Here is a 17,005-nt window from a genome sequence, read left to right as displayed (position 1 = left end):
TGCAGGCATCACTTTCCCCATCCCACTCCAGAACAGAGCAGTTTATAAGTAAATCACGTGTGTCTCAGCCAGAGTATCCCCATCTATATAGTCATGGGTGATTAGTGCACATATGCAGTCACATGGGCTTCCCCCTCCAGAGCAGCAGAGCAGAGTAGCATCTAAATTACAGCTGCATTCCCTGAGTGTCCCCCCCCCCCGCGCATATGCATTGGAGTTTAGCTGGATTTACAGTGCAGCTGTGTCTCCCCCCACCCCCGCTAGAGCAGAGCGGCATGTAAATATCAGCTGTGTGCTGATCTGATTGCCACTCTCGCTGTGTGCAGAGATATAAAGAGCAGAGTGTGCTTCCTCCACTTACTTCCTAAGTCCGTTGGTGCTGCGGGGATTCCTCTATAGCTGGTCTGATGCAGGCTCATCTCTATGATGGAAGCACCACTAGATGGCGTCATAGAGATGAGCCTGCATCAGACCAGCTATAGAGGAATCCCCACTGCACGAAAGGACATAGCTATAACAGTCTGATAATGCTCTTTAGGACATGGAAGCAGTGGTGTGGCAATAGGGGATGCAGAGGTTTGGACCACAACAGGGCCCTTGGACCAGAGGAGCCTACTAGGGGTCCTTCTTCAACTGTTGTATTAGCTCTTCTATGGTGCTATGCTGGTAATGATCACTGCTGTATACGCTTTGAATAGTGGTAATCATTAAAGCGATCCTGAGCGAAGGCTCGGGTTCAAAATACAATATTAACCTAAAGAGAGGTAAGCTTCAGGATCCTATTGAGACTTCCCGCAGTGATCCAGTGTTGTCCCATTGCTACTGAGTGTGGCCTCCCCTCTACATCGGGACCGTGTTACTCCTCTGCTATGAGCATGGCCATGCAGTAGCTATGTGAGCATGACTCCCGGCTCTGGTATACTGCGCATGAACTGAGCATGCACGAAGGAACAGAAGGTGCATGGCCCCTATATGATTAGCGACAATGCCTTGTCACTAATCTTTCAGGGGGGCATGCTCAGTGACAGGGGACATCAGAGCACCAAGGGAAGGCTTAATAGGATCCTAAAGCTTTGCTCTCTTTTGGTAAGTATCTCATTTTGTACCCAGGTGTCGGCTTGGATACACTTTAACAAACTGTTCCCCTCTTCTGCTTATACCTCCTATACTGTGGATGGCCTTGCCAGGTACTGTTGTGCCATATGAACTGTTATGTATCAAATGCTTAGGGGGCCTAATGTAAAACTTCCAGTGGGGTCCAAAGCTGTTTAGCTGTGCCACTGCATGGAAGTGACTTTCAGCTGCACGGAAATGACTTTCAGCTGTCAGGGATAGGCAAGTATAGATAACAAGTGTAACATTTAGATGACATGGAAAAGAGTGCTTAGGTTAACGCAAACCAAAAATAAAGCTATGAAAATGCATTATTGCTTCTGTAGAACTAATCCTTCCTAAATAGTTAATGTTATCAAAGGTAGGAGGTGCCCAAGAGAAGATTAAAATAATTAAAACATTAAAATTGAATGTAAGTAATTTCTTAAATCCTGGAACGAGCAGCAGATAGATAGATAGATAGATAGATAGATAGATAGATAGATAGATAGATAATGTATATACTCGACTATAAATCTATACATTTATGCCAGACTCACTAAATAAAAGTATAGGGGTCGACTTATACACGAGTCACAAGCAACACTGAGTGCACTGAGTAACATGTGTACTATTAGTGACATTTTCAATTGCAGCAATTTACCCTGTGGTAAGTGACACTTGCTTGATAAAGGAAATGCCAAGAAAACACAGGTCTGAACAATTAACAAGGAAAGGGGCAGGGGAAAAAATATTTGGCTGCAGGAAGGGGGGGGTGAATATTATTATTGCTGCACTTGGGGGCCTGGAGGAGTTATTGGCTGCACTTAAGGGACAGGAGGGGCTAATGGCTGCAATACTGTATACAGTGCTGTCATTATCCCATCCTGGTCCAAAAGCAGCTGTTAATTCTTCCTGATCCCCAAGTAAAACCATTAATTTTGCCGGGTAGACTTGTACTTGAGTCAATAAAAAATCCAGCTTAAAAGGGGTCAAATATTGGAGCTGACTTATACACGAGGTAGACTTATATTTGAGGACAAACAGATAGATAGATAGATAGATAGATAGATAGATAGATAGATAGATAGATAGATACAGTAGATTACATTTTGAACAATGCAAATTTTCTGGCTGTTCTGTTGATCCTCTGCCTTTAATATTTTTAATCATAGACCTTAAACAAGCATGCAGATCACATGTGTAATTTAAGTTTCATTCTTGCTTCATGTGTGAGATTTAGACACTACTGCAGCTAAATAGATGAGCAGGGCTGACAGACAACTGGAAATGTTTAACAGGAAATTAATACAACAGGGCTACCAGGCAACTGGTATTGTTTAAAAGGAAATAAATATAGCAGCCTCCATATCACTCTCACTTCAGTTTTCCTTTAGAGGACACCCATTGGATTTTAAAATAATGAACTTCTCACCAAGAAGGCCAAAATTAGGTCTTAGAAAAAAGTTGCTGCTTAGTTTTATACTCAGTTTTTCAACACATTTGCTCTGTTATTTTATATGTTCAATTACTGACTTCCAATTATTATCATATTGTTTTAAAGATACTGTTGCTTTTGTTGTTATTATTATAATCATTATTGTTGTTGTATTGATTGTATTACTAGTATTATACGTATTGCTAGTTGCATTTGAGTACAATGGTCCCTAAATTGACCTTTATCTGAATGGTGCAGTTCTTTGGAACATTAAAAAAAATGTTTTGTTTTTTGTTTTGTTTTTACTAAGAATTTAGCTTAATTTTAGGTTATTTGGATTTTTTTTCCTGTGGTAGTTAGGTGTCTAGTAACACATTTTTCCATTACTTTTTGATTTATGTATAGTTCAGTTTTTAGTTTATATTTTTTTAATGTATTACATTTTACTATATTGTTCCTTTCTATTTGCAAATATTAATATTTGCACCCTTTCGACTACTAGGTAGAATGCTGTAAATCTTCTCATTTATTTACACATGCACTTAGCATCATCTTTACCTATGTGCACACACAATTTACCATACGCACATATGCATTTCTACTCCATACATCTGTGCAGGGTTACTCATTTTTGCAATACTTACTGGTAATTGCTTATTTTCATCTGTTGTCATTTTAGTATATGGCAGCATTTACAATCAGGATTAATTTGGTTTGGGTGTAAGGCTCTTTCTTTTTTATGTATATTTTTATTTATACACACACGTCCAAATTCCCTGACTGTAATTATCAAAGGTTGGTTTACTAACTCGCAGTGGCAAAAAAATAAAAGAAAAAATGTAGGCTTGGTTCTATATAACCATATGTTTATTAGAGATGGCCCGAACGGTTCGCCGGCGAATGGTTCCAAGCGAACTTTGGGTAGTTCGTGTTCGCCGGCGAAGGCGAACTTTTGCGGAAGTTCGATTCGCCCCATAATGCTCTATTATGGTCAACTTTGACCCTCTACATCAGTCAGCAGGCACATTGTAGCCAATCAGGCTACACTCAGTCCTGGAGCCACTCCCCCCTCATATAAGGCAGGCTCCGCCGGCCATTACACTCACTCGTGTGCCTGCATTAATTAGAGAAGGGACAGCTGCTTCAGACTGTTTCTCCTAAGGAAAGATTAGTTAGGCTCTTGGTTAGTTAGCTTCTCCTGGCTAAATATTATTGCTATAATAGCACCCCACAACAGCTCTTTTCAGAGCTAATCCTGTTCTTGTGATTATTATTTTTTTTTCTGTGTGTGTCACTGTCTGACTGACACTTGTGTTCTATAGACAGCTTTTGTAATTCATACTGTGTGCCAGTGCCAGCCCAGGCCAATCACAATCACACACCTGTGTCAGCTGCACACTGTAATGCCCATTATTACTGCACTTGTAATGTATAGACAGCTTTTGAAATAAGTATACAGTATGCCCAGTATACAGTATGCCCACACAACTTCCTGGCCTGCTTCAGGACGTCCTCTAAGCTTGGGTACTTTGACACAGATCTTTGAACAACCAGATTCAGCACATGTGCCATGCAGGGTACATGTGTGTCAGCTTTCCCAAATTCAAAGCGGAAAGGAGATTGCTGCTGTTGTCACACACCACGTTGCTGATCTCCAGCTGGTGTGGGGTCAGCCATTGCTCCACCTCTTTGTTAAGAGCAGCCAGGAGAGCTGGTCCAGTGTGAATCTCTGCTTTGACATGTCTAAAATGGCGTGACACCGTCGTACCTGGCATGCAGCATAGGCTCTGGGGAGATCGGGCTGTGTAGCTGGAGAGGAGGAGTTGGCAGCACCACTAGAGTTTAACTGCCACCCAGGCAAGGAGGAGGATGACAGCAAAGAGGATGTAGCAGGAGGAGAAGTGGAGGTGGCAGGATGCCTGCCTGCAAGCCGTGGAGGTGTCACAAGTTGGTCCGCTGCGCAACCACGTACTTCCTGCTTGCCATCGTTCACCAGGTTGACCCAATGGGCTGTGTACGTAATGTAGCGGCCCTGCCCGTGCTTGGCAGACCAGGCATCCGTGGTCAGGTGGACCCTTGACCCAACGCTCTTCGCCAGAAATGACACCACTTGCCTCTCAACTTCACAGTACAGTTTGAGTATGGCCTTTTTAGAAAAATAATTGCGGCCTGGTATCTTCCACTGCGGTGTCCCAATGGCCACAAATTTACGGAAAGCATCAGACTCCACCAGCTTGTATGGTAATAGCTGGCGAGCTAATAGTTCCGCCATGCCAGCTGTCAGAAGCAAGGCAAGAGGGTGACTGGCAGAAATTGGTTTCTTCTGCTCAAAGACTTCCTTCACGGATACCTGGCTGCTGTGGGCAGAGGAGCAAGAACCGCTCAAGGGCAGAGGCGGTGTGGATGAGTTTGGCTGTGAAGGTGCAAGGGAGAAAGCGGCTGAAGATGCTGCACCTGAAGGAGGAAGAGGAGGCGGAGGGTGGATTGTCTTTTGGGTGCTGGTTTTCCTCAGGTGTTCTTGGCATAGCTGTTTGTGCCTTTTCTCCAGGTGCCTTCATAAGGCACTTGTCCCTACGTGATAGGGATGGTCGGAAATGCCAATTTCCGATTCTGCGGTAAATCCGCATTCCGCCATTGCCAATTACCGATTCCGCTTTCCGCTACCAATTCCGCATTCCAATGCGGAATTTCGCCGGAAATTGCGGAAATTCCGCCTGACTTTAACATCGATTTTCTCAAAAACTATAAGGTCTTTTTGAAAACTTTTTTTTGCATCTTGTTCAGAAGATTCTGTTTAATAAACCCTGAAAATGTGGTGTTTCTAGGACTTACCCCCCGTATTTGCTATTAACCGCTAAAGTCGTCGGATTTTTACTGTAATGTAAAATGCAGAAAATAGGCAGATGCAGATTTTCTGCATTCTACATTACAGTAAAAATCCGCCAACTTTAGCGGTTAATAGCAAAGCCCCCTTAAGTCCTAGAAACACCAAATTTGCAGAGCTCATTAAACTGAATCTTGTGAACAAGATGCAAAAAAAGTTTTCAAAAAGACCTTATAGTTTTTGAGAAAATCGATGGTAAAATCGGTTGGAATTTCCGCGATTTCCGGCGGAAATTTCCGCAATTTCCGACGGAAATCCGCCTACCGCACTTGCATTACCGATTTCCGCATTCCGATGCGGAAATGCAATTTCCGATCGGAATTTTGGAAATTGCATTTCCGCGGAATCTGAATGAGCATCCCTACTACGTGAGAGTTGGCCTTTCCACGGCTCAATTTTTGGAGGCAGATACAACAGATGGCTGTGCTCCGATCTGAGGCACACACGTTAAAAAATTTCCAAACCGCTGAGCCCCCCTGGGGTGATGGCACTATAGTGGCATCAGCAGCTGACGTTGAAGGGCATGTTGGCTTGGTGTCCATAGCTGGCAAAACATGGCGCTAGACACTGCCCCCAGCTGTTTCTGAGGACGAGCTCCCTCTGCTTCTTTCAGGGACTCGTCTCCTCGTACTCCTCTCTGACTCCCCCTCTGAACTGTCCCCCTGGTCATCTCCTCTATTGGGAACATACGTGGCATCCATATAATCGTCATCATAATCATCCTGCCCAGCTTCGCTTTCCTCAGACACCTCCAAAACTGCACTAACACCAGTTACTTCATCATGCTTAGTGCCGTCATCTTATTGTAGCAGTATTGGCTGTGAATCAGTGATTTCCACACCAAATAACTCCACGAAGTGTCAAATGCAGCGGATGTGGTGCTTGTAATAGCGCTGGTGGCTACGGGAGATGAGGTGTTCTGTGTTAAATAGTCAAGCACATTCTGACAATCTTGGGAAGTGATGGGACGTGCCTTCTTCTGAGCACTGTACTTTGGGCCAGGGTCGCACGAAATCACATCAACATGACCTCGCACAGACCTGCCGGTTTCAGGTGCCCTTCCTCTGGGTCTGCCTCTACCTCTTCCTCTACCTGGTTTGTCCATTTTGTCCATCTTGAGGGGGAGGCTAGATATATGCAGTGAGGTGGGTTCACTCAACACAACAGCTAGGTATATGCAGTGAGGTGGGTTCACACTACACACAAGGTAGGTAGATGCAGTGAGGTGGGTTCACTCAACACAAAAGGTAGGTAGATGCAGTGAGGTAGGTTCAATCAACACAACAGCTAGGTATATGCAGTGAGGTGGGTTCACTGAACACAAAAGGTAGTTATATGAAGAGGAGTCAGACTCAGATGATGAGGAAGGTGTTTCTGTGGAGGAGGAAGAGGCGGCGGCAGAAGAACAACAGCAGCAGCCATCACAGGGGGCTTGTGCTGCTCCACGTTCCCGTGGTATTGTTCGTGACTGGGGGGAGGAAGAGGACTTACGTAACGTCACTCAGTAAGAGCAAGAGGAGATGGATAGTACATCTGGAGACGACTTTGTGCAGATGGCCTCTTTCATGCTGTCCAGCCTGTTGAGGGACCCCCGTATAAAAAAACTCAAGGGGAATGACCTGTACTGGGTGGCCACGCTACTAGACCCTCGGTACAGGCACAAAGTGGCGGACCTGTTACCAACTCACCTGACGGCGGAAAGGATGCAGCACATGCAGAACAAGCTGGCAATTATGCTTTACAATGCGTTTAAGGGGGATGTGACAGCACAACGCAGTAATCCTCCTCCCATGTCCACGCAGGAAAGGACAGGACGCTCCAGCGATCTCATGGTAATGTCGGACATTCTTTAGTCCAAAGCCTCGCCTTAGCCCTTCCGGATCCACCCTTCACCAACGCCTCAAACAGCAGGTAGGCAGCCGACTACCTGGCCTTAAGTGTGGATGTAGACACTGTGAGCAATGATGAACCCTTGGACTACTGGGTGCGCAGGCTTGACCTGTGGCCAGAGCTGTCCCAATTTACCATCCAACTTCTCTCTTGCCCTGCTGCAAGCGTCCTGTCAGAAAGGTTCTTCAGTGCAGCTGGAGGCATTGTCACTGAGAAGAGAAGTTGCCTAAGTCACAAAAGTGTTCAGTACATCACCTTTATCAAAATTAATGGGGCATGGATCCCGGAGGGCTACTGTCCGCCCCAATACTAAGTCGCCACACACAGCATCTCTGCCTGCAGGCCGCTTGACCAACAACCAGCCACCACCAACAGGGTCCAGGACTCCAGGCGGATTCCTGCTATACTAATTTTTCGGGTGCGTGTACATGCCTGCCTAATTTTTCTGGCTGCACTGCAGGCAGCTGCAACAACAAAACAAAAGGCATGTACATGTGCCCATTCCCCTTCGTGATCATTACCTTGCCGTGGTGGAGAGGCTTGCGTATCACAATGAAGCAATGACCGCCGGCTATATGAGTGTCTCGGGGGGGGTGGCACATCAAAGATAATAAGGTCGTTGCTTCATTGTGTTTAGACCAAATTTGATCAGCTGGACAGTCACTCACTGTTGTTCTATCATTGAGCTACCACAGCCCGGCGACCATATGGGCTTGAAAACCGCTATTGCCATGGTGCGCACCAGTCCAGCCCAGCCGTCACTACGCAAACAGCTGTTTGTGGTGCGTTACACAGTGAGTTTGGTGTGTCCGTGTGAAGCAGTAGTCTAATTACACTCCCTGATTGATGTATACACATGCAAGATGTTTGAAAGCACTTTAGGCCTGCAACTTAGCATTCAATGTGATTTCTGCCCTTAAAACGCTGCTTTGCGTCAAATCCAGATTTTTCCCCAGGACTTTTGGCATGTATCCCACTCCGCCACCTGGGGGTCCAGGTGTTAGACCCCTTGAAACATTTTTTCCATTACTTTTATGACCAGCATTAGTGTTTCTACTTTTCCAAGTTCGCCTCCCCATTGAAGTCTATTGCGGTTCGCGCGAACCGATCCTTCCGCGGAAGTTCGCGAACTGGGTTTGCGAACCGAAAATCGGAGGTTCGAGCCATCCTTAATGTTTATCTCATAATGCCACTTATGATTTCAGATACCCGTGGCGACAGGTGACATGATGAGATAAATATGTGTATGTACAGAACAAAACATATTAATAACCAGACTGTTTTACCTGATTTATTTTGCTGCCTGAAAAAGTTAATTTCTAGGCATGGCAATGACAGCTTCTGTCTTGTTGGTACATTGTTGCCAATATAGTAAACATCACTGATAAGCAAATTACAGTCATGAAAGTTTCTCTGGCAGAATACAACTTCTGAGGGCAGGGGAGAGATAGAACAAGGTCAATAGTTCATGTATTTTAAGTCTGGGACACTTAATAGGCTGTCACTGATTAGAGACAGTAAAACATTCAACCTACTTTGTAATTGTTTAAATATAAAGGCAAACCCTGGGATACTTAAAGAGAACCCGAGGTGTGTTTAAAGAATGTTATCTGCATACAGAGGCTGGGTCTGCCTATACAGCCCAGCCTCTGTTGCTATCCCAAACCCCACTAAGGTCCTCCTGCACTCTGCAATCCCTCATAAATCACAGCCATGCTGTGAGGCTGTGTTTACATCTGTAGTTTCAGTCTCAGCTGCTCCCCCGCCTCCTGCATAGCTTCGGTCCCTGCCCCCATCCCTTCCCTCCAATCAGCAGGGAGGGAAGGGATGCAGGCGGGGACTGGAGTTCTGCAGGAGGCGGGGAGAGCAGCAGACTGACACTATAGAGATAAACACAGCCAGCTCTGACAAGCTGTTTGTCAGCAGCGTGGCTGTGATTTATGAGGGATTGCAGAGTGCAGGGGGACCTTAGGGGGGTTGGGATAGCAACAGAGGCTGGGCTGTATAGGCAGATCCAGCCTCTGTATGCAGGATAATATTATTCAAACCCACCTCGGGTTCTCTTTAAAAAAAAGTAATTTTTAGGAGTAGGAGGATAAATATAATTGTTTATCCCATCAGTTTATTTTCACCTTCACCTTTAAATTGTTAGAGCTAGAATGTTAAAGTTAGGCATCAAAAAGCCATAAATGGTATCAGGGAGGATATGTCTGCTGTATTAGTGGATAAACACACTTTCCGTTTGTAGTCAGCCTAGGAAGCCTGTATATTTTTTTTTAATTACAAAACAAATCGAAACAGCACAAAGCAGCGCAGGGAAATTTAGGCTCACCATGTGCCACCATGGGCCGTAATGTGAATTACAGCTATAGCGGCACTGAGACAATACGTTGGGCGCCATCAAAAGACGGAGCCCAAATTACTTTAAAAACAGCGTAATTCAGCCGCCATCAATAGCTTTTTTACTTCTTTCCCTTGAGTCCATGGTGGCCTGGAAGGGAGATAGTAATTAACGCCACTGAGACTTTTGCAGGAGCAGGGTGAAGCTGATAAACGGTGCCATTTTTGAATGCATGCACACAGATTGCCCTTTTATTAATTATTATAGTAACTGAAATATTTTATAATCATAAATAGAAGTTAGAGTGTGAGGCTAGGATAGGATAGGTACTCGGTAGTCAGTTCACTGACTGGCTGTGGCAGAGGGGTGGTGGAATGTGTTTCAGGTGTCGATCCCAGCATGCTCAGCATCAAAGGTAAAGAAGTTCATACACAAAAGTTAGATTGTTCAGGGAAAGGGTACATGAAGTGACTAGTAACATGATGAGATAAACATGTGGTTTTGAAAAGTCCCAATCCTACTTAGAAGTAGACTGTGTTACTTTTTTATTTTTTTTCTTATTGAAAGGATTAAAAATGCAGAGCTCTACATGACCGGTTCTCTTCCGCCAGACTACATTGTAACTCTTACCGCTAACTAATTAGAAGTGACTCCAGTGTGGCTAAAGGCCCATGATCATGCTAGATTAAAGTCGGTTGAGGTGGCCGGTCAATGACCACCTAACCCGAAGTGCATTCAGCAGCCCCCAACTAGCGACCTCGGCTGGCCAGCAATCTGCCAGGTGGATCAAATCAGCTTACTGATTGCTTTCAACTCACTGCTGCTCTACCCGTTGTGTGGCATTATGTCTGCGCTGCTCTGTCAGCCTTCACTGCATTGAAACAGAGCGTGTGGTCAGCCCCAACCCAGCGATGTCTCCTGAGGGAAAGATGAGTGCAGGAAACAGACTATGTAGAGAATTCCACAACAGGCTTTACGAGTATTTCGCTGTACAGCTCAAAGTATAATAATATACATTGTAATAACAGGGATGTTTAGAAGGTGTAGGTATATGGTTCTCTTTTGCCTATACCTAGAAGTCCGTTCAGGTGGCTTCCAAATTAAAAAGAAATATCTTGTGTCTGCTGTTGTATGAAGAAATAACATAAAGAGCAGCAAAATGGCTTGGCAGCGATGCAATTTCTGTGTAGAGCTCTATAGTTATAGATTTTAAAGGGAAAAAAATAGGATAGGGGTGTGGCAGTGGAATTATCTCATGGATTAATCAAAGTACGGCCAAACTTTTTAGGGCAATTATTTTAATTGTTATATGAAGCACAGCTCAATCTCTACTGCTGTCATGAAAACTTCACATCTTTAGTATAATAAGGTCTTAACGATAGTTAATTTGTCTCCACAGCTGTATAATTATTTCCCTCGCATCATGTCCCTTCTTGGAGTACAGAAGGAACTCGCGCAGGCCATGGATAAGCAAACTGAGTTTATTTTAAAGCGTATCAAGCAAAAAAGACAAGAGTTTAATGTGAATGATATCTCTGGATACATAGATGCATATCTTCTGAAGCAAGAACACGATCAAGTAGGTGCATCTCTAATTTTAGCTACAAACACTAGATGAAATAAAGGGAATTGAAGATTCAAATCCCCATTGAAGACTCGAATTGTCTTGTATCAGGCAATCACTATAAGCAACAAAAAGCAGCTGCAACAGGGGAATAGAGGGAACCTGGAGCTCACAGACACCTCTAACGTCTATTAATAGGATAAACTAACTAGGTCCAATTTTTTATTTACATTTTTAATTCTTGACTCTTGACCTGTAGCTACACTGTTTATGCATTACCCTTCTGACACATAATTGGCTGATTAGACAATTGCATAATTAGGCAAGTGGACAGGCCCTAATAGCACAAATATTGATACATATTATAATTTGAAATGGTGGAACAATAAAGCATTCAAGGGTTGCAGATTATGAAATAAATACATAAATAGTTGGCTAAGCACACAATCGAATTTCTTTATTTTAGGTATCAGCCAGAACCGAAACATACTATGATGATGAAAACTTGACTATGTCAGCTTCAGATCTCTTTTCAGCTGGAACAGAAACAACATCTGCAACGCTTCAATGGGCTATATTACTGATGACAAAATATCCAGCAATACAAAGTAATTGTATTATTATTAGCAAGTGGTAACATATAGAACACTTAATACCTAAGTTTTCCTGCTTTGAGAGTTTGACATGAATAGCAGATTTCCTACTTTTCTTCTTCTGCTTGTGTAAAATAACCTCCACTCAGTGTCCTAGAACCTGCTGTCACAGTGGTCCTAATGGCACTGTGCTCCTGGAAAGGCCACGCCCTTCCTCCCTCTGTGGAACTGCCAGAGTCATGGTATGGCCAGACATGGGGCCCCACTGTCTGCTTATTGTCCTGCCCAGATCTCAGACCTCCACCCTCCTTCAACCTACTGTCTTGATTGGCAGACACTGCATCTTCAGCCTACCCCTAGCAACACAATCAGAGACGGATAGCGCCCTGCTTCTTCAGTTCACACCAGTCACTGTGTGCCTTGACTTTTCTGGACCTGAGGTCAGTGCTGGCAGCATAGACTCTACCATTTGCTTATATGGACAGCTCTGGGTGCATCTTTTTGGTTTTCTCACTATGGACCTGAGTTATAAAACCAATAGGCATAATGCAGATATGAGAGGTAGCAGGCATGATCTAATTGGTTGTAACTGTCCTACTCATTTATAAATATAGAGGGATGGCATTACCAGCCATATCATGGGTGTTTGTCATGCCAGTAAGTGCACAATCATTGTACAATAAAGGAGAAGAGGCGCCCAAGGGTATATAAAACTAAGTTAAATGCACTACATCGGAAAAAGGGGAGGTGGCTTACCTCAACAACGACAGTCACATATGTCAATGATATTTATTAAGCACAGGCAATGCATTTTGCGGGTCTAAGCCCGCTTCCTCAGGCCAAGTACAGTGCCTAGAAACATCAAATACGGAGTGCTCAGTACACCGATAAGAAACTTAAAAATAATAATCAAAACATATGAATATTCATAAATAGTAGTAAAACAGTTTAGAAAAACTAAAAAACATATAAATATATCTACATGGTAAAAGGTGCAACACAATTGTCATATATACATCCAAGATTCACATAAATGAGCCGATGGGGGGTCGCAACAGGAGCATACAAACATATATAGCTGTCTTCAAATGTTCACACCACACATGTCAAAGTGTGTTGGAGTTACTTTAAAAGGGGGAATTTCTTTAGTGGTGTGAACATTCGAAGACCGCTATATATGTATGTACAGGATCTTCTCAAAAAATTAGCATATTGTGATAAAGTTCATTATTTTCTGTAATGTACTGATAAACATTAAACTGCCATACATTTTAGATTCAAATACACACAACTGAAGTAGTTCAAGCCTTTTATTGTTTTAATATTGATGATTTTGGCATACAGCTCATGAAAACCCAAATTTCCTATCTCAAAAAATTTGCATATTTCATCCGACCAATAAAAGAAAAGTGTTTTTAAACAAAAAAAGTCAACCTTCAAATAATCATGTTCAGTGATGCACTCAATACTTGGTCGGGAATCCTTTTGCAGAAATGACTGCTTCAATGCGGCGTGGCATGGAGGCAATCAGCCTGTGGCACTGCTCAGGTGTTATGGAGGCCCAGGATGCTTTGATAGCGGCCTTAAGCTCATCCAGAGTGTTGGGTCTTGCGTCTCTCAACTTTCTCTTCACAATATCCCACAGATTCTCTATGGGGTTCAGGTCAGGAGAGTTGGCAGGCCAATTGAGCACAGTAATACCATGGTCAGTAAACCATTTACCAGTGGTTTTGGCACTGTGAGCAGGTGCCAGGTCGTGCTGAAGAATGAGATCTTCATCTCCTTAAAGCTTTTCAGCATATGGAAGCATGAAGTGTCCCAAAATCTCCTGATAGCTAGCTGCATTGACCCTGCCCTTGATAAAACACAGTGGACCAACACCAGCAGCTGACATGGCACCCTAGACCATCACTGACTGTGGGTTCTTGACACTGGACTTCAGGCATTTTGGCATTTCCCTTTCCCCAGTCTTCCTCCAGACTCTGGCACCTTGATTTCCGAATGACATGTAAAAGTTGCTTTCATCCGAAAAAAGTACTTTGGACCACTGAGCAACAGTCCAGTGCTGCTTCTCTGTAGCCCAGGTCAAGCTCTTCTGCCGCTGTTTCTGGTTCAAAAGTGGGTTCATGCTTCCATCTGCTGGTCGGATGAAATATGCTAATTTTTTGTGATAGGAACTTTGGGTTTTCATGAGCTGTATGCCAAAATCATCAATATTAAAATAATAAAAGGCTTGAACTACTTCAGTTGTGTGTATTTGAATCTAACATATATGAAAGTCTAATGTTTATCAGTACATTACAGAAAATAATGAACTTTATCACAATATGCTAATTTTTGAGAAGATCCTTTATGTTCCTGCTGGGACCCCACATCTGTTCATATATGTGGGCTCCTGTCTGTTGTCTCTGTTTTTTTAAGGCGCCCCACATTTTTATGCCCAAATATTATGTTCACATATTTACTAATCAATGCATTACACTATTCTACCCACCTTTGCTAACCAGGACCTATCATTATCAGTGCCTGACCTTTGCAGTGATTGTCATTGCAGACAGGGGCATAGGTGAATGGGTAGCAATTGCTACCATCCCTGTGCTCCTGAAAGGGTCCATGAAGGTCCCTGAAAGCAGGTTTAACAATAGATCATGCTGGAGTAATTACTTACCTGTCTGGTCAGGGGGCTTCCCCATATTACTTGATCAGCATCCCTTCTCCATGGGACTGTATGTGTCTATTCTTAACCAATCTATAACACTTATCTCCATAAAAAACCCACTGACATCATAGGCGTTTAAAATGGCCACAGCCCCTTGTTTTGGGGTTCTGATAAATACAAATTTTAATAAAGAAATAACTTTATTTGAAATCAGTAAAACCATTTTCCACCCAGCTGGACAGCATGGGTGGCCCAGCCAATTACCAACAATGTAACCAAATAACCAATTCATTTCCTTTAAACACTTCAGAATTATCATAATACACCAGGACTCCCCTAAAACAAATCGGAACCGTGACGAGGAAAGGGGGAGGGAGGGTGGCCAGCTCGTTGCTTCTCTCAGACTGAGATGAAATTGAGCTTTCAGACATTTATATAGAAGTCCTCCTCTCCATCTCTTAGGTCAGCTCTCTCCCGCCTGACCTGTCTTGAACCAATGTGGCCTGTTTCCACAAAACCGCAGTTTCCCCTCAGGCAAATCACGCGGGTAAACGTCTCGCAGCCGCGTGCGACTCAAGTGGAAACGAGCCCTAAAAATCAAGGCAGAATATCTTCTCACTTGGTAACTGTAACCTTCTGAGGTGATAGTCCTGTGAAGAGAATAGAAAAAAGCCAGTACACACAGAAACAGATTTAAAGAGAAACTCCGACCAAGAATTTAACTTTATCCCAATCAGTAGCTGATACCCCTTTTACATGAGAAATCTATTCCTTTTCACAAACAGATCATCAGGGGGTGCTATATGGCTGATATTGTGGTGAAACCTCTCCCACACGAAACAAGAAAAGTACGTACTCTTGGCAGTTTCCTGTATGTGAACCATGCTGCATTGTTTACAGCCATTTCCAAACTGCCAAAAAATCATGCAGCAGCTACATCACCTGCCAACAGTAAAAATGTCACCATGTAATAAATGTCAAAATGTAAATCAGGGATTTAAAAGATTTTACAATGTGCAAACACTGACCAAATTATTTATACATAATTATTGTGAAAAGGAAGCACTTTTTAATTACATTTTTTTTACTGGAGTTCCTCTTTAACCCTATCATGTCATTCTGAAGCCTAAGGTCCCATTTACACTTAGGGCCCGTTTACACTAGGAGCGGTGTGATGCGGCTACATAGCCGCATCACACCGCAGGTGTCCTGAAACACATGCACGCCAGTGGAAGAGTTTCCACTGCGTGCATGCTGTGCGTAGTGGTGTGGTGCCATCCGAAAATCTGCAGCATGCTGCAGATTATCGCACGGCCGCATCCGCCCGCAGCTGCGTCCCATCTCCCCCATGGACTTCCGCATCAGAAGATGCGTAAGTGATGCAGCCGGCGGCGGAAGTGATGCGATGCGGCTCTGCATCATTTACAAGTGGAAATCAGTTGTTTTCAGTTATAACTGAAAGGACAAATGATTTTCAAAGTAATGCCCATGTTTTCCTATGGCACCTTTCTTTACACTATACACGTTTCACCTGAAATCTTTTTCACAATGCACTGCTATGGAGAAGAAAAAAAAACATTTACCAACTGATTAACCTCTTCTGGATTCTGCAGACGCTTTTCTACGCCTCTGCCATAGAAAAGCGTCTGCAGTATGTTTGTTTACCGTCGCCGCACACGATCGCCGCATGTCTCCCGTCCGAACCGTCGCAATCCTGTGCCTCCGTGATAGGGATACCCGATCACTGTGGCTGTGATGACCCACAGCTTTCTGCAGTGCAATTTAACAAAAATCCCCCCAGAAACAAAATGTAAACAGTGTTAGATTTACTGAACACAGAACTCCATAGCGCCATCTTGTGGCCAAAAAGTAAAAATACATCCAAAACCCCTCTAATACACTAACCTATAGGAGAATTAAATAGTTTTTTTTCAATATTTTTAACCTCTTCCTCCCCACCCCATAGCTACCACAATAAAACACTTGTAAAAAAAAAAATAAAAAAAAAATACACCATTAAAAAATATATATATATATAAATGTTTACCTTAGGGAATTTGTTAATATGTATGTCATTACTGTTGATTTTGTAATTAAAGTCTTGGAATAATTATTATAATAGAAAAAACACTAAATGGAAAAAAAGACACCTTTATTTCCAAATAAAATATTATTGCCATACATTGTACCAGGGACACAATCTAAACGTTGTAATAACCGGGACAAATTTGCAAATAAAATGTGTCTCTTTCATCATCAATAGCACATTTTATTTTTAAACTACAATGGCTGAAAGCTGAGAATGGTGATTTTTTTTTTTCATTTTTTTCTACTTCTTCCTTGCAAAATACATATAAATAAAATAATGGTTAGCAAAAAGTACTGCCCAGAGAAAGCCTAGTTTGTCCAGCAAAAAATAATATATAGATCATGTCAGTGTGATAAGTAGCAATAAAGTTATTGGCGAATGAAGTTACTCTGGTCCTGAAGGCGAAAAAACCTGTGATCCTGAAGTGGTTTTAAAGGGTCATTTAAAATATGTGC

General features: G+C 43.0%; 1 protein-coding gene across 1 annotated transcript in view; it reads left to right on the top strand.

Annotated features, from left to right (window-relative positions):
- Nucleotides 1-17,005, top strand: part of LOC137524545 (cytochrome P450 2K1-like) — a 64,146-nt gene that overhangs the window by 23,266 nt on the left and 23,875 nt on the right. Inside the window, exons 5-6 of the mRNA XM_068244535.1 lie at nt 11,045-11,224; nt 11,676-11,817. Of these exons, the coding sequence (XP_068100636.1) occupies nt 11,045-11,224; nt 11,676-11,817 (322 nt within the window). The remainder of the gene's footprint in view (nt 1-11,044; nt 11,225-11,675; nt 11,818-17,005) is intronic.

Source organism: Hyperolius riggenbachi, chromosome 7 (assembly GCF_040937935.1).
Source record: "Hyperolius riggenbachi isolate aHypRig1 chromosome 7, aHypRig1.pri, whole genome shotgun sequence".
Lineage (NCBI taxonomy): Eukaryota > Metazoa > Chordata > Amphibia > Anura > Hyperoliidae > Hyperolius > Hyperolius riggenbachi.
This window is presented reverse-complemented; position numbering and strand designations above follow the sequence as displayed.